The sequence below is a fragment of the Loxodonta africana genome, chromosome 1 (assembly GCF_030014295.1).
Source record: "Loxodonta africana isolate mLoxAfr1 chromosome 1, mLoxAfr1.hap2, whole genome shotgun sequence".
Taxonomy (NCBI): Eukaryota; Metazoa; Chordata; class Mammalia; order Proboscidea; family Elephantidae; genus Loxodonta; species Loxodonta africana.
Window position 1 is genome coordinate 94,707,103 of NC_087342.1, and position 18,164 is coordinate 94,725,266.

Genomic DNA, 18,164 nt, shown 5'->3' on the forward strand with positions numbered 1-18,164 from the left:
CACCCAGCAAGGAGATTTAATTTTTTTTTTTATTATGAAGAGTAGGGGTTTTGCAAGGACTAGTCAAACCTCCCCAATGTAGTGTGCCCTCACCCACCGTTCCACTTAGACCGAAGGAGCAAAGATGGAGGAGGGGAGGGGCTCCTGATAGAAGATTCCAAGTACATGTACCTAAAAAAACTACTTTGTAAAAAACTGTCTGCCATCAAGTTGGCCGTACTCATAGCAACCCCATGCACAACACAACACCGCTTGATCCTGCACAATCACCATGATCAAGTTGTGGATCGGCCAGTTGGTGACCTATAGGGCTTTCATTGGCTGGTTTTTGTTAGATAGGCAGGTCTTTCTTCCTACTCTTAGTCTGGAAGCTCCTCAGAAACCTATTCAGCATTAAAGCAACACTATGCCTCCATTGATGGTGCCTGCCCTGAAGTGCACTGGCTGGGAATCAAGCCCAGGTCTTCCCCATGAAAGGCAAGAACGCTACCACTTAACCACCACTGCCCCCTAGTAAAAAATAATTACCAGAAATAAGGGTTGTTTAATTCATTGCTGGTGAAAACGCTCCTGTGCGGAATGGAGGAAATTTGGTTTCCAGTTCCCGGCCCACCATTTGCCAGCTGAGTTGACTATTCCAGCCTCGGTTTTCCTACATGGAAACCGAGGATGTAAACACCTACGTGGAGGAGCTGGTGGGAAGATAAAAGGTGATGTGGCCAAGCATCTAGCTCCCAGTAGGTGCCCAATTAATCTCGCCGTTCTCAGCCCCTATGGGGGGCCGGGCGCTACATTCCATCACCACGAAACGCAGTTTTCCGGGGCGACTCACAGCTCGCTCCCCCACGTACCGAGTCGGCAGCGTCCCCCAGCCACCTCTTCGGCCCAGGCGCCAGGCCAGAAACCGCACCAGCTTCGCCCCTCTCACCCGCTCAACCAGTCAATACCAGGCTTGTAGACTGCCGCCCTCCGATTGGCTGGCGCCCCAGCCTGGGGTTGCACTCGGCGTTGGCGTCCGGCGAGGAGGCGGCGACTTCCGGCCCAGAACCGCGCTGAAGCTGCGGATGCGCTGTTAGGTCCACACCGCGTGTGTACCGGTGGGGGTGTGTCGGCGGGCAGGGCAGCCGGGCGGGGCCCCGCGGTCTCTGCTGGCCGTGGCCTCCCCGGAGCCGACCTCGGGCACCGTGAAGGGAGACGGAGCGGCGGGGCAGGAGCGACCCCGAGCTGGCGAGGTCAGGCTCGTGGATGAGAGACTTCCTCATCTTATTCCGCAGGCCTTGGAAGTTACAACCCCGGTTGGTAACTTGTCGTTATTGTTTGTTTTTTTGTTTTCTTGGTGGGGGAGTGTGCGGGACTAATCTGCCAAAACCTCCACAGACTGAAAAGTTGACAAATGTTGGAGGGTAGTTGTTTGAGGAGACATGGTTCCCCTTATCCAGGGCTTCTGTGACCCCCCGTCTCTTTCCTCCACAGCCTTCATCCCGCGTGGGATCTCTCCCCAGCCCCCTTTCTCCTCTTGCCGACCCTCTGGGATCGCTCTCTTTCCGAGGAGGCCATGGATACCTCGACGCCTTTGCCGCCTGTGGCCCCCTCCCCCGTCTGCAACCCAGCTCCACGGACAATCCAGATCGAGTTTCCTCAGCATAGCTCATCGCTGCTGGAAACCCTGAACCGCCACAGGCTAGAGGGGAAGTTCTGTGATGTGTCTCTCCTGGTGCAGGGTCGGGAACTTAGGGCTCACAAAGCCGTGTTGGCTGCTGCCTCTCCTTACTTCCATGACAAGCTTCTTCTGGGCGATGCACCGCGTCTCACCCTGCCGAATGTCATTGAAGCTGACGCCTTCGAGGGGCTACTTCAACTCATTTACTCAGGACGCCTCCACCTGCCACTAGATGCTCTGCCTGCCCACCTCCTTGTGGCCAGTGGCCTCCAGATGTGGCAAGTAGTAGATCAGTGCTCAGAGGTTCTTAAAGAACTAGAAGCCTCAGGTGGTGGACTCTCAGCCCGTGGAGCAACCCCATACCGCTCAGTTCTTTCCGCTACATCCACTGCAGGAGGCTGGTGCCTTCGATCTCCCCCTTTCCAGACCCCAGTGCAGTCATCGCCCTCTGTGGAGAGTCCTGTTGTAGGGGAGGGAAATGAACTGGGAGAGGTATTACAGATTCAGGTAGAGGAAGATGAGGAGGAGGAGGAAGAAGAAGAAGATGAGGACCAGGGGTCAGAAGCAGTCTCTCAGACTCCTCAGCCTCAGAGAGTGTCAGGAGATTTCCCCCGCCTTCATGGATCCCACCCATCACCAAAATCCACTACTCCCTGCAAGCTTCCAGAGGGCGAGAGTGCTCCGTCAGAGCCTCTTACCACTTCTACTGCACTGCCCCTCAAGATCTTCTACATAAAGCAGGAACCCTTTGAGCTTAAGGAAGAGATACTAGGAGGTGGAACTCAGTCTGGAGGAACAAAGGAGGAGACCAAAGTGTTCCCTCGGAACACTGAAAGAGATGGGGAGTTAGAATTATTGCTGCCCTCAGGAGCAGACGCACCATCTGGGGGAGGAGGCCCCTCCTGGAAACCAGTGGATCTTCATGGGAATGAAATCCTGTCAGGAGGTGGAGGACCTGGGGGAGCAGGGCAAGCTGTGCATGGGCCTGTGAAACTAGGAGAGGCACCCCCTGCAGATGGAAAACGCTTTGGTTGCTTGTGTGGGAAGCGATTTGCAGTGAAGCCAAAGCGGGACAGGCACATCATGCTGACTTTCAGCCTTCGGCCCTTTGGCTGTGGCGTCTGCAACAAGCGCTTCAAGCTGAAGCACCATCTGACAGAGCACATGAAGACCCATGCTGGAGCCCTGCACGCCTGTCCCCACTGTGGCCGTAGGTTCAGAGTCCATGCCTGTTTCCTTCGCCATCAGGACTTATGCAAGGGCCAGGGCTGGGCCACTGCCCACTGGACTTACAAGTGATTTCTGAGGCCATACACTGACTTTCAGGACAAGAGAGCCACTGCTACTGATGGATACTCACCCCTCACTATCATTGCACTTCAATCCTGGATCTTGTAATCATGTCAAGAGGGTAGATACATTATGGGTCTGTGTATAACCTCTGTCTTCAGTGTGGGCCTCAGCCTGGCAATTTGGAAACTCAGATTTCTCATCTCACCCCGGGTTTTTGCTAACCACCCTGTACCAAAGCCCACTGCCATTGAGTTGCTTCTGACTCATAACGATTCTATAGGACAGAGTACAACTGCTCCATAGGGTTTCTAATGCTATAAATCTTTATGGAAGCAGACTGCCACATCTTTTTCCTGCGAAGTGGCAGGTGGGTTCAAACTGCCCACCTTTTGGTTAGCAGCTGAGTGCTTAACCACTGCACCACCGGGGCTCCTTAACCACTTGATAGGAAGGTGGTTTACAGGTCATATTTAAACTGATCACTTGCCCATAATGGACCCTCCTTTCCTGGTGGTGGCGTCCATTCAAGAAACTTAATTTCAGATCAGAGGGTTATTTGGTGAGAGATGAGTTAGAACAAAAAGACATGATGATAAATTTTACATTCAGTCTCTGTGAAGGGTTAAAAGAACCAGTGTCTACGTAGAGATACACTTGATTCAGAGTTTGAGTAAATGGATGACTAAGCTCTAAGCTTCCCTCATCACTGCTGGAATGATGTGAGCAGAGATCTTTTTCTGTACCTATTTTGTTGTATCTTTCCAGAAGCCTCTCTGATCGTAACTTACTTTCTTACTAGTAGATACCTTCCCAACTTTTATTTTTTATATTGTAGTTGAGCACTTTAACACACTGAGCATTCCATGTGTCATTCCTTGAACCCTCTTTAAGAGAGGGTATTCCCTCACTACCCTGTGCCTCTTTTCTGCCTTTGTCACCACCACTGGTCCCTCATATACTAATCACAGTGACTGAAATGTGAGTCGACTCAGGAGATGGCCACCGACCTAAATTGCTGCCAGGGCAGCACCACTGCACTCTGAACAAGTTGCAGTGGGCAGAAGGACTCAGGGCTGAGATAGCTCATGTTGAAGTCTAGAGAGTAACTGCACACCCTCTCTCTTTCCCTCCCAACCCATACCTGATGGGACAGCCTTGTTGAAGGGTGGAGGGGTAGACCTTGGAATGGGGAGGTCGTTGCAGGTTACTTAATTTCTCCAAATAAATTTTGCCCTGAAATCTAAACTGACAGGGGACTGGACTGAGTAATTTGTGTGGGAGATAATGTGAGAACAGAGCTGCAGAGACTTAGTGTGTTCATTCTGTGACTGGGTTATGTTGATGGGAGAAGAATGGGATGGCTTCACACTGGTGCAGAGAACACTCCTGGACTTACAGTGGGTCAAATTCTAGGCCCTGACCTACTGAATAACCTTGGGTAAGTTACCTTTCACAGTCTGAACTACCTTTTTTTTTTTTTGGTGGAGTGGGGTAAAGTGCACTCCCAGCTGGTTCTCTGCCTTGTTTTTAAAAGACGTTTCATGTAATCTTTACCAATAATAGTCTCTGACTTCATGTATTGTGTGTGATGCTTGATAGTTGTTCAGTCTTACATTTAGTGCAAAGCACTATGCTAAAAAAAAAAAAAAAAACTATGCTAGACCCTGGTTAATACTCTGCCCTGAAAGAATTCACAGCTGGTACAGAAAATAGACAATTACAATGTGGTATAACTCCATGATCTAGGGCAGTACAAGCTACTGTAGTGGCACAAAGGAGACAGAGCAAAGACCTTTCATAGGTCAGTGGTGGTTTCACAAAGAAACACCTGACTCCTTCACGTGCTGGTGTGGCTCTGCGGTTGGTAGCTGAACTGATGGGAAGCTGTTGACCACAGGAATTATATTCACAACTATAGGGCCAGGGGTGATAGCCTTCCCCAAAGTATATTTCTTTGGGGGGATTTTTTAAAAACCGCTTTATTAAGTGTAATTCACATACCATAAGTTTTACCCATTTAAAGTGTGAAATTCAATGGTTTTTAGTATATTCACAGAGTTTCACAATCGTCACCACAATCAATTTTGACTCTCTTCATCCCCCAAAAGAAACCCCATATACTTTTAACTGCCAATCTATAGTCCTCCCATCACTCCCAGCTCTATCTAGGCAACCATTAATCTACTTTCTATCTCTTTAGATTTGCCTGTTCTGGACATTTCATATTAATGGAATCATACAATCAAGTTTAGAACATTTTCATCATACCAAACTTTATTCCTTTTTTATGGCCACATAATATTCCATAGTAGGGCTGTACCACATTTTGTATACCCATTCATCAGTTGATTGACATTTGGGTGGTTTCTATTTTTTGGCTATTATGAATAGTGCTACTATGAACTTTTGTACACAGATTTTTTTTTTTTTAATTGTGCTTTAGGTGAAAGTTTAGAGCTCAAGTTAATTTCTCTTACAAAAATTTATACACGTATTGTTAATGTGGCGTTCGTTGCACTCCCTATAATGTGACAGCGCACTCCCTATGATATGACAGCACACTTCCCCTCTCCACCCAGGATTTCCTGTGTCCGTTCAACCAATTTCTGTCCCATCCTGCCTTCTTATCCTGTCTCCAGACAGGAGCTGCCCCATTTCTCTTGTGTATCTGCTTGCACTAAGAAGCACACTCTTCATGAGTACCCCGTAAAAAATACGCCAGTCTAATCTTTGAAGAGTGGGCTTCAAGAATGGTTTTAGTTCTGGGTTAATAGAGCTTCCAGGGAGCCATGGCTTTGGGGGTTCTTCCAGTCTCAGTTGGACCATTAAGTCTGGTCTTTTTATGTGAATTTGAATTCTGCGCCACGCTTTTCTCCCACTCCATCAGGGACTCTTTGTAGTGTTTCCTGTCAGGGCCGTCATTGATAGTAGCTGGGCACCATCTAGTTCTGGTCTCAGGCTGATGGAATCTCTGGTTTATGTGGCCCTTTTGTCTCAGGTTAATATTTTTCTTCTGTCTTTGGTGTTCTTCATTCTCCTTTGTTCCAGGTGGGTTGGGACCAATTTGAAGCATCTTAGATGGCTGCTCCAAAGCTTTCAAGACCCCAGACACCACTCACCAAAGTGGGATGCAGAACATTTTCTTAATAACTTTGTTACGCCAGTTGACCTAGATGTCCCCCAAAACTGTGGTCCCCAGACTGCAGCCCCAGCTACTCTGTGCCTCAGAGTATTTGGCTGTGTTCAGGAAACTTCTTAGCTTTTGGTTTAGTCCAGTTGTACTGACTTCCCCTGTATTATGTGCTGTCCTTCCCTTCACCTAAGATGATTCTTGTCTACTATCTAGTTAGTGAATTTCCCTTTCCCTCCCTCCCCACCTTTGTAATCATCAAAGAATGTTTTCTCCTATGTTTAAACCTTTTCTTGAGTTCTTAAAATAGTGGTCTTATACAATATTTGTACTTCTGCGACTGACTAATTTCGCTCAGCATAATGCCTCCAGATTGATCCATGTTGTAAGGTGTTTCACAGATTCATCCTTCTTTATCATTGTGTAGTATTCCATTGGAAACCCTGGTGGCATAGTGGTTAAGTGCTACGGCTGCTAACCAAGAGGTCGGCAGTTCAGATCCTCCAGGCGCTCCTTGGAAACTCTGTGGGGCAGTTCTACTGTGTCCTGTAGGGTCGCTATGAGTTGGAATCGACTCGATGGCGGTGGGTTTGGTTTGGTTTTTAGTATTCCATTGTGTGTATGTACAAGTTGTTGATCCATTCGTCTGTTAATGGACACGTAGGTTGTTTCCATCTTTTTGCTATTGTGAACAATGCTGTGGTGAACGTGGGTGTGCAGACATCTATTTCTGTGAGGGCTCTTATTTCTCTAGGATATATTCCAAGGGGTGGTATTGCTGGATTGTATGGAACTTCTATTTCTAGCTTTAAGAAAGCACCAAATCGATTTCCAAAGTGGTTGTACCATTTTACATTCCCACTAGCAGTGTATAAGTGTTCCAGACTCTCCACAACCTCTCCAACATTTATTACTTTTTGTTTTTTGGATTAGGGCAACCCTTGTTGGGGTGAGATGGTATCTCATTGTAGTTTTGATTTGCATGTCTTTTTTTTTAATGGCTAAGGATCGTGAGCATTTCTTCATGTGTTAGCTGCCTGAATGTCTTCTCTGATGAAGTGACTGTTGATATCCTTTGCCTACTTTTTAATTGGGTTATTTGTCTTTTTGTTGTTGAGGTGTTGCAGTATCTTGTAGACTTCAGAGATTAGACCCTTATTGGGTATGTTGTAGCCAAAAATTTTTTACCAATCTGTAAGTTGTCTTTTTACTCTTTGGGTGAAGTTTTTTTTTTTTTTTTTTTTTAATTGTGCTTTAAGTGAAAGTTTACAAATCAAGTTGGACTCTCATACAAAAATTTATAAACACCTTGCTATATACTCCTGATTGCTCTCCCCCTAATGAGACAGCACACGCCTTCCCTCCTCTGTTTCTTTTCGTGTCCATTTGGCCAGGTTCTGACTGTCTCTACCCTTTCATCTCCCCTTCAAACAGGAGATGCCAACATAGTCTCATGTGTCTGCTTGGTCCAAGAAGCTCATTCTTCTTCACCAGTATCATTCTCTACCCCATAGTCTAGTCCAATCCCTGTCTGAAGAGTTAGCTTTAGGAATGGTTCCTGTCGGGGGCTAACGGAAGGTCTGGGGACCATGACCTCCAGTGTCATTCTAGTCTCAGTCAGACCATTAAGTCTGGTCTTTTCCTGAACATTTGGGGTCCGCAACCCACTGCTCTCCTGCTCCCTCAGGGGTTCTTTGTTTCGTTCCCTGTTGGTGAAGTCTTTTGATGAGCATAAGTGTTTGATTTTTAGGATCTCCCAGTTATCTAGTTTTCTCTTCTCGTGTTTGTGCATTGTTATATTTTGTATTCTGTTTATGACATGTTTTAGGGCCTCTAGCGTTCTCCCTATTTTTTCTTCCATGATCTTTGTCATTTTAGATTTTATATTTAGGTCTTTGATCCATTTTGAGTTAGTTTCTGTACATGGTGTGAGGTATGGGTCTTCTTTCATTTTTTTGCAGGTGGGTATCCAGTTATGCCAGCACTATTTGTTAAAGAGACTCTCTTTTCCCCATTTAACAGACTTTGGGCCTTTGTCAAATATCAGCGGCTCACAGTGGATGAATTTATGTCTGAATTCTCAATTCTGTTCCATTGGTCTATGTATCTCTTGTTGTACCAGTACCAGGCTGTTTTGACTACTGTGGTGGTGTAATAGGTTCTAAAATCAGGTAGTGTGAGGCCTCCCACTTTGTCCTTCAGTAATTCTTAGTTTATCTGGGGCCTCTTCCCTTTTCATTTGAACTTGGTGATTTGTTTCTCAATTTCGTTAAAAAATATTATTGAAATTTGGCCAAAGTATATTTCTTAAAAGTTGTTATTTATTATACAGGGAAAGTTCCATAATGAAAGATTTTGGCTTAATAAAACTTGTACCCTCCTTCTGCTGCTTCTTCCCCAATAGAGGAGCTGTCCCTCCTACTGTCTAAGGCTAGTTCCCTTCCCAGAGCCTTTGCTCATCATCTCCTTCTCCCCACCTGTAGTTCCTTGTTAATATTTAACCATACTCATAGGGCTATGAGAATTTAATTAATACATGCAAAACGCTTAGAACAGTGCCTTGCACATACTAGCTACTCAATAAATGTTAGCTAATATTAGCAAGACCAATAGTAGTCAGTTCTCCACAGCTTTACTCAGGTCGCTTCTCTCAGGGAGGGATCACATACATAAAGGAAAACATTTTCAACTAAAAGAGAAATGAGGCCTATAGTACTCAATAAGGATACTTTGGACACATCAGGAAAAACCAGTTGCAAAAAAAACAACATCACATTAGATAAAGTAGAACACTGAAAATGAGGGAAACCCTCAATGAGATACCATGAATGCAGCAGTGGGCTCAGACACCAAAAATTGTAAGGATGGCGCAGGATCAAGCAGTGTTTCGTTCTGTTATGCGTGAGGTCACCATGAGTTAGAGTCGACTCAATGCCAACTAATAACAAAGAATAAGATGTTATCACTACCAGTCTCGTAAATGCTGGGGTTTTTCGGGCTCTGTCTTAGGCCCTCTTCTAACTCTACACATTCCTGGATGATTTTATCTATTCTTCTGAGTTAAACTATTTAATTTCTGATGACATTTAATTTTATTTCTCCAGTTTTCCTGACCTCCAGACTTACTTGAGTTTCTTCCCTCATTCAACAATAAATGCTATGTGCCAGACATTGATGAACAGAACGCATCATAGAGACTTGAACCCTGGATTATCTTTTTAAGAGACAGATGTTTAAATCAGCTATGTGGGCATTTCATAGACATCTCGGGCATACCATGTCTAAAACTAACCTACTCCTAAACTACTTCATCTTCAGCGGTCTGCTCCTGTAGTATTGTTTCCAGTCTTGGTAATGGCTCCACCCTCTGCCCAAATACCCAAAGCTGAAATCTCGAGTGTTCTTGACACCTGTCTCACCTCCCAGAACTACCCTATCAATTATATCTCCTGAAGATTTCAAATTGATGTACTCCGCACTATTGCCGCTGCAGCCTCTTAATTGGTTCTTTGTCTTGTCTTGCTCCATATCTTACTCTACATTCAGAATGATCTTTCTAAAGCATGCATACTATTGCACAATTCTCCAGTTTAAAACCTTCCATTGGCTGGCTTTTTGCTCTTTCATGAAGTGCAAATGATCTAGTCCCAATTATTACAGTTTCATCATTACTATTTCCCCTAGACCTTCACTCTTTCTGCTTCTCATGCTGTAAAAATGGCATAGGGGTGGTGTCTGACCTCTTTTAACTTCACAATCAAGAAAGAAGATCAACAGCCCAAGGCTGATTCATATGAGGCAGAGGTCAAACATGCCTCCTCTCTCCCCCATCTTTACCAATTCTGACACCAACGGTCCCTCTCACAGCATCGCTCCTTCTCTGCTGGGTTCGATAACTCATTGCATGGCCACCCAGAACTCACACAATACTCAAGATTATCGGGTTTATTAGGGAAGTAACAGGTTACAATTCAGGTTCAGCAAGACTCAGAATACAGTTCGTCCATTAGGACAGCTTCTTTTCAGCTGTGCTCGCAGGCACACATCTTTCTGACTCCAGGCCTCTGCCCTGCGCAGGCAAGTGTTACAAAGCTCTTTTATCCCCTGCCAGTAAGTCCCCAGAGGCACCCCAGGCACTCAACTTGGCCGGGAAGCCCACTGCATGGTCTCTCGCAGGCTTCTGCCACTGCTTCTCGCTGTCTTCAGGGTTACATCTCTCTCTCTCTCTCTTTCCTCCTCCCACCCCCTTTCAGGAGCTCAGCACAGGGATCCCGGGTCCTCCCTCCTGGCTGTTCCTCCTTGGCGTTTGTAGGATTCTCCCTTTGTTCTGGAATTGGCTCTCTTTTTTTAAGCCTATCAGGATGGCAAAACTGAACAATCCCCTTGGTGGGCCACAATTACCCGATCTCCAGAGTCTCGCCTAATCGCTTGGGTGAAAATTACAAGACCATGATGAGAAAGGCCACACAAAAGCGGTCCATCACACTGCGCACGTTCATCTCTACCTACGGTAGTTTTCCTTGTCCCTCAACAGGCTGATGGCCACTTTCTTCAGATACCAGCTTAAACATCATTTCCTCTAGAAATCTATAACTGCTAGATAAGGTAGGACCTCTGGTATGTACCTTAGTAGCTTCTATTTTCCCATGAGTTTTTTTTTTTTTTAATATGTATATAATTCCCTTTATTCAGTAATTAATTGTCAGCTACCTACTATGTGTGGGCACAAGGGACGTTGTCCTCATAAGCATATATTCCAATGCTATAAAAGAAATAAACCAGGGAATAAGGTGGAGAGTAGCAAAAGGAGAACACACTGTACACATTGATCTAATATCCAAAGAGAAAAGAACCAAACATGCATATCAGGGGAGGAAGATGGTTCCAGTAGAGTGTTTAGCAGATACAAAGGTCTCGAACAAGAAAGTGGTATGTTCAACAAGGAGACCAGTGAGGAGAGACTAATGAGATATGATTGAAGAGGTAGGCTGGGGCTGGATCATATCGAACCTTTCAGATCAGTGTGAGGAATTTGGATTTTATTCTAAGTGCAAAAGGAAGGCAATAAAGTGTTTTACATAAGGCAATAATGATCTCTTAACAGTTTAAAGAGGTTTCTCTAGCTGCAGAGTCAGTAAGGGACAAGAGTAGAAGCAGGTAGACCAGTAAGACTATTTCAGCAATGCAGACAAGAGGTGGGTGAAGACAGCACATATAGAGAGAAGTAGATGGATTAAAGCTATTCTATCTGAAGACAGAACTGACAGGACAAAAAGGAAGCCCTAGAGTTTTGCTTGAGCAAGTGAATACAGGTCTCGCTCATAGTCTAGTAGGCTAGAAGTCCAAATTCAGGACGTCAGCTCCAGAGGAAGGCTGCTTCTGTTGGCTCTGGAGGAAGGTCCTTGTCCTCAATCTTCCCCTGGACTAGGAGCTTCTCTGCACAGGAACCCTGGGTTCAAAGGACACGCTCTGCTCATGGCACTTCTTTCTTGGTAGTGTGAGGTCCCCATGTCTCTCTGTTCCCTTCTGTCTTTTATGTCTCAAAAGAGATTGGCTTAAAACACTATCTAATCTTGTAGATCTCATCAGTATAACTGCTGATAATCCATCTCATTAACATCATAATGATAGGATTTACAGCACATAGGAAAATCCCATCAGATGACAAAATGGTAGACAATCATACATTACTGGGAATCACAACCTAGCCAAGTTGACACATGTTTTTGGGGGGACACGATTGAATCCATGACACCTCTCAAGCAAAACCAAGGATATTATGTAAGTGCTTGTAAAACAAAGTAAATTTCCAAACGTTTTTATGGATGAAATTCAAAATATAATAATCGAGTACAATTTTTTGTCATACATGTCTGCTGCTTAAGGAGTTCAAAGTATTCTCTATCATCAAAATCTGAGTCCTCGGATGATGCAAACAGTGAAGCACTTGACTACTAGCTGAAAAGTTCGCCATTTGAACCCACCCAAAGGCTCCTGGAAGACAAGCCTGGCAATCTGCATCCAAAAGGTCATAGCCTTAAAAACCCTATGGAGCAGTTCTACTCTGCACACATGGGGTCACCATGAGCAGGAATTGACTAAATCAGTTGCCATCCAGCTGATGCCAACTGATGGCAACCATGTGTATGTCAGAGTAAAACTGTGGTCCATAGGATTTTCAATGACTGATTTTTTGGAAGTAGATTGACAGGACTTTCTTCCAAGGGGCCTCTGGATGGACTCAAGCCATCAGCCTTTCAGTTAGCAGCCAAGTGCTTTAACTGTACCATCCAGGGACTTACAGATAAACCAAAAAACCTGTTGCTGTCGGGTCGATTCCAACTCAAGACATTTTCACAAGTTTTGAGGATTTGCTCCACTAAGCCTTTTTCTTTATCCCATCATTTGTGACACATCTTAGCAAGTTCCAGTTCAGGTTGTACTGAATTAGTGTTTTTTCTCAACTTTTTTTTTTTTTTTGAAAACGTTATTGTGTGTAATTGTTCCACACAGACTCCTGAGAGAGGCTCATTCTTCAGTCACTTCAAATTCGGCATTGATTCCTCAAACAAATAACAATTGAGTGGTATCAGTAGCATCTGTTGGTTCAACAAGAGCCAAGAACCACTTGGAATCATTTGCCTTGCTTTTTGGTTGACTACTGATGTTTTCTCTATGTTCTCAACTTTTCAAGCAACTGCCCTTGCCAAAAGGCCAAGAGTCTTAAATAAGTTGATTTTCTCTGGACACATCTCTCTGGCTTCTGCAAGCAAACATGATTTAATTAACTCACCATTGGTAAATGGCTTTCCTTTCTTGGCTAACAAATGAGCCACTTAGAAACTCACTTTGGTTGCAGCCTCTTTTTCATTTTTTTGAAGAAATTCTGTTGTGATGAGATACTCCTTTTTCAATTTCCTAATCTTTCTGACTGCTACTTTCCTGTAAGCTGTGAATAGTATGATGAGTACTAAGTCTCTAGTGCCAATATATGTTTATTCTTTAAGCACAGTTCTAGTGTCATTGCATAATAAACAAAATGCTTTTCCATCTAACTAACAAAATAATCCACGCTCCACTGTGCCTTAAAAGCATGACATTCAAAGTCCACCCTTTTTCTTGTTTTGACGAGATGAGTATGCACTGATAATGAAAAATAAAATGCAGCACAGCAATATGTGTGGCATATTACGCTATGAAGTTATAACTGCATACTGCAATTTTTAGTGCACTGAGCAGTAGTGTCAGGTGATAAGAGCCACACAGGTAGCTGTTGCTTCTATTCAACTTTGCTGTGGAAGCAACCTTAGACAATACATAAATAAGTGTGGCTGTGTTTCAATAAAACTTTACTTACGGACAATGAAATTTGACTTTCATATAATTTTCACATGTCACAAAATATTTTGATTTCTTTTTTCCAACCATTTTATAACATCTTTTTAGCTTTGGGGCCATACACAAGCAGTCAGTAGACAAGATTTGGCACAGGCCATAGCTTGTCTACGCCTGCTGTAGACTAAGCTCAACAAGAGACATTACTATCTTACTTATATATCTTATGCCCTACCATAAAGTCTGGCATGTGGTAATCACTCAGTAAATATTCATTGAATGGATGAATGAAAGGATACGTAGGAACTAGGATTTGAGCTTGGTTTTTTTTTTTTTTCTGACTTGAAAATACTTATTATTCCAGTATGTCACCTGCTTCCATTTCCTTGCTTAGCAATCTTGAATAAATCACTATTCCTCTGAGTTTTGGTGATCTAAACTGAAAAAATCAGGATAATAATACCCTCCCCACAAGGTTCTTGGAAATAGCAAATGAGGCAGTATGTGCGTTTTAGTAATATTGAGTATAAAACTGAACATGAAATTCTTGTACATATTTCATGTACAAATATATCAGTCTCTCTATTATGGTTCATACCTAGGAATGGAGTTGCTCGGTCTAGGTGGTGCTTCCCTTCTGTGGTGTAGAGCTGTTGCCGAGAAGCAGCTCCCCAGCCAAAGACTACCTGCCCCAGTTCCCCTTGCATCTAAGTGGGGCCATATGACTAGTTCTAACAGTATAAACAGAAGTGTTGTGTGTCACTTCAACGCTAAGGTGGTTGAGCATCCAGGATGCCTTTCCCATTCTTTCTTCCCCTTCAGTAGTAATTTTGAGGCTACGTGGTGAAGATGGTTATGTCACAAGATAAAAGAATCCAGGATTCTTGAATAGTCATTTGAAGGCAAACTGCTTAGAGTTGCCACCTCGACTTTAAGCAAGACATAAACTAAGATTTGAGGGTTGTTTGTTACAGCATTTGACTAAGGTGACCAATCTACACCAATCATCTTCCCTTGTGTGTTTTGTCTTTTTTACTTTGTTTATGATATCTTTTAATATAAAGGCTTTAATTTTAACATCATAGATATCTTTTATTGTATGCTTTGTGCTTTTGTTTTGTTTACATCTTTTCTGAATGACAGAAACAAAGAATCATCATTTTGCAGCCTTTAAGGAAATAACTGATTGAGAAAGACCCTCAGTTGGTAAAACCATTAGGTGAGGGATTGATGGAGAAGAACTTCAGAAGGAAGAGAGCAGGCTGTCACCGCCTAAGTCCTCTATCTGAGCTTCACTTAGAACCGGACAATTGGATATGTACCTCCTGATGTGACTCAATATAAAGTACACAGCACCAGCTATGAAGTATTATTGTCAAAAAAGTTGAACTGAACCTAATCAATTTCCAGTTACAGGAAATACAAGCAAGGGAGGAATAAATTAAATAAAATCACAAAAAAGCAAACAAACTCCACAGTGTGGAACACAAACTGATTTAATTTCTTCAGTAAATTAATGTCCCCAAGAGAAGAAAAAAGAGAAAGAGAGGAGGGATTGTGGTAAATTTAAAAGGACTTAAGAAATGTAACAGACAAATGTGTCATGGACCTTGTTTATGTCCTGTCTTTGAACAAACTAAATGTAAAAAGACATATTTGGCACAATCAAGGTAATTTGAGTATGAACTGGATATTAGATGATACCAAGAAATTATCCTTAGTTTTGTTTGATGTGAGAATGGCCTTGCAGATATAAAAGAAAATTTCTATATTTTAATTTTATTTTTTTAATTTAATGTCTATATTTTTAGAAATGCATACTAAGTAGGAACGGCTGAAATGACAGGAGGTCTGGGATTTGCTATTAAATATTTAAGCAAAAAGAATGAGTGAAAGAGAGGAAAGAAGAAAGAAAGGAAGGGGAAAGGGATATATGAAGGCAATGCAACAGATACTTGATATTTGTTGAGTCTCCACAGTGGGCAGGTAGGGCTTTATCACACTGCTCTGTCTGCTCCTGGATGTGTTTGAAATTTTCATAAGGAATATTAATTCAAATATTTTCTACCCGTTTTACCCTTAAGTCATAAATATATTATTCTGTATTTTCTTCTTAAAGCTTTAAAGTTGTGTTTTTCACATTTAAGCCTTTACCTCTAATTGAGTTTTGTGTATCGTGAATGGTAAGGATTTAATTTTTATTTTATTTCCATATGGATGAAAAATTTTCCAAGCACCATTTCTTGAGCAAGCTATCATTTTCTCTTTTTCTTTATTTTGGTAAAAAAATGTATAACATAACATCTGCCAATTCAACAGTTTTTACACGTATAATTCAGTGGCATTGATTACAGTCATCATGTACAACCTATCCTGTGCGAATTATTCCACCACCATTCATAGAAGCACAGTGCCCCCTAAGCAATGACTCCTTTCCCTCCCACCCCTGATAACCACTCAGTCCATTGTTTTCTTTATTGATTTATGCAGAATTACTTATATCAGATTTTCGTATATGCATGGGTCTAATTCTGGATGCTTCATTCTGTTCCATTGTTCTATATGTCTCTTGCTGTAATGCCACACAGCCTTAAAAACTATAGTTTTATAGTAAGCTTTGATATTTGGTAGGGTGAGATTCTGCACCTTGTATGGATAGTATGCTATCTTTTCTGTTAAAAGGGAGGGGAATAAGAATATATGTTCATATTTGCTTGTATATGCAGAGATTATGGAAGGATATATTAGAAAGTAAAAATAGCATTTACTGTATGTGTATGTATTTGTGTGTGTGTGTGTGTGTGTATTGGAAATGGGAACTGGGCTGATGAGTGGCCAAGATGGGATGGGGACTTCACTGTATATCTTTTCATATTTTTTAAATCTATTACATTTTTATGTAATTAAAAATTGCATTACAAAGCAAAAAATAATAAAGAACAAAGTACAGACTTAATTTGCTTAACAATTAGTAACACTAAGTTCTCAAATGATAAAGTTTTTAATGATACTTTATTTTAAACTCATGCTTTCAGTTATATTTAAGATGTAATTTGAACTCTAAAAAGGATTATTTCTTACACCAAGGTCACACGATAACTATGAGCCCAAGAGACAGAAAGGGCCACATGAACCAGAGACTTACATCATCCTGAGACCAGAAGACCTAGATGGTGCCTGGCCACAACCAATGACTGCCCTGACAGGGAGCACAACAGAGAACCCCTGAGGGAGCAGGAGATCAGCGGGATGCAGACCCCAAATTCTCATAAAAAGACCAGACTTGATGGTCTGACTGAGACTAGAGGAATCCCAGCTGTCATGGTCCCCAAACCTTCTGTTGGCCCAGGACAGGAACCATTCCCGAAGACAACTCATCAGACATGAATGGGACTGGACAATGGGTAGGAGAGAGAAGCTGAGGAAGAGTGAGCTACTTGTATCAGGTGGACACTTGAGACTGTGTTGGCATCTCCTGTCTGGAGGGGAGATAGGAGGGTAGAGAGGGTGAGAAACTGGCGAAATTGTCACGAAAGGAGAGACTGGAAGGGCCGGCTCATTAGGGGGAGAGTAAGTGGGAGTATGGAGTAAGGTGTATATAAGCTTATATGTGACAGACTGACTTGATTTGTAAACATTCACTTAAAGCTCAATAAAAATTATTAAAAAAAAAAAACACTATGGCAGTTTCAGTGAGGTTAAGCATATACTTACCATGTTGTTGCTGTGGTTAGGTGCCCTCAAGTCAGTTCTTACTCATGGTGACCCTGTGTACAAGAGAACAAAACACTGCCTGGTCCTTTGCACTATCCTTACAATCTATGGATGTTTGCAGCTGTTTCTTCTCATTTTGAGTCATGCCACATCAGCAAAGAAGTACAGCCAGAATGTTCCTTAGAAGCAAGGATGGTGAGACTTCATCTCATATACTCTGAACATGTTATCCGGAGGGACCAGTCCCTGGAGAAGGACATCATGCTTGGTAAAGTAGAGGGTCAGCAGAAAAGAGGAAGACCCTCAATGAGATGATTGACACAGTGGCTGCAACCATGAGCTCAAACGTAACAACCATCGTGAGGATGGCCCAGGACCGGGCAGCGTTTTGTTCTGCTGTACACAGGGTCGCTATGAGTCGGAACTGACTCGATGGCACCTAACAACATTACTCCGTTTAAGAAAAAAATCCACTTTAGCATCATTTTGTTGCTCATCTCACCTTGTTTAGCACTGAGCACAGAGCTGGAGCTCAAAAATACGTATCTGATGCGATCAGAAAGAAAACTTCAGTGTTTTACCAAAACTTGTAGAAATGATTAGTATGTGTCCATGGACTGAGAAAACTCAGCAGGTAGTGAGAAGGATGGGAGAAAAACTCAAATCAGTCATTTGTTTTGATTAAAATTAAATCTGTTAAGTGACCATATCAGAGTTGGCTTTAAACCAATTTTTTTTAATTTAATAAAGAATTCTAAAAAAAAAAAAAAAAGGATTATTTCTTAAAACCAATCAATAAATAGCTAAAGCGAGGCATATTAAAAACACTATGGAATAAATCAATTATATTATAGAATGGAATGGTGAAGAGATCTTCAAACATATGTTCAAATGTAAATGAGAATGTCCACTCCAGTAACTTGAAACTTTAATCAAAACTATTTTTACAGTATCTGAAAAGTTTAAGAATGAGAACACATTGAAATGCTAAAGGGAAAGAGAGTCTGACCAAATGCTCAAATATTGCCCAGA

At 42.6% G+C, this 18,164-nt stretch overlaps 1 protein-coding gene across 2 annotated transcripts; it reads left to right on the forward strand.

The window, feature by feature from the left end:
• The first annotated feature begins 1,049 nt into the window (after positions 1–1,049).
• Positions 1,050–17,904, forward strand: ZBTB9 (zinc finger and BTB domain containing 9). 2 transcript variants are annotated; one of them, XR_010321924.1, is made up of 3 exons: positions 1,050–1,295; positions 1,474–4,391; positions 16,506–17,904. XR_010321924.1 is itself a non-coding variant. In XM_003421036.4 (2 exons), exons 1-2 carry the CDS (start codon positions 1,246–1,248, stop codon positions 2,957–2,959), a joined length of 1,536 nt encoding a protein of 511 aa, XP_003421084.2. In that variant the 5' UTR covers positions 1,050–1,245; the 3' UTR covers positions 2,960–17,904. The 2 variants fall into 2 exon arrangements, 1 of the variants encoding a protein (XP_003421084.2); XM_003421036.4 differs by having other exon boundaries at positions 1,474–17,904.
• The last annotated feature ends 260 nt before the right edge of the window (positions 17,905–18,164 follow it).

Coding starts and splice junctions, on each gene's coding strand:
- ZBTB9 (XM_003421036.4), top strand. CDS start 1,246: ATGAGAGACTTCCTCATCTTATTCCGCAGGCCTTGGAAGTTACAACCC. Junction 1,296..1,473: donor CCTTGGAAGTTACAACCCCG/GTTGGTAACTTG, acceptor TTTCCTCCACAG/CCTTCATCCCGCGTGGGATC.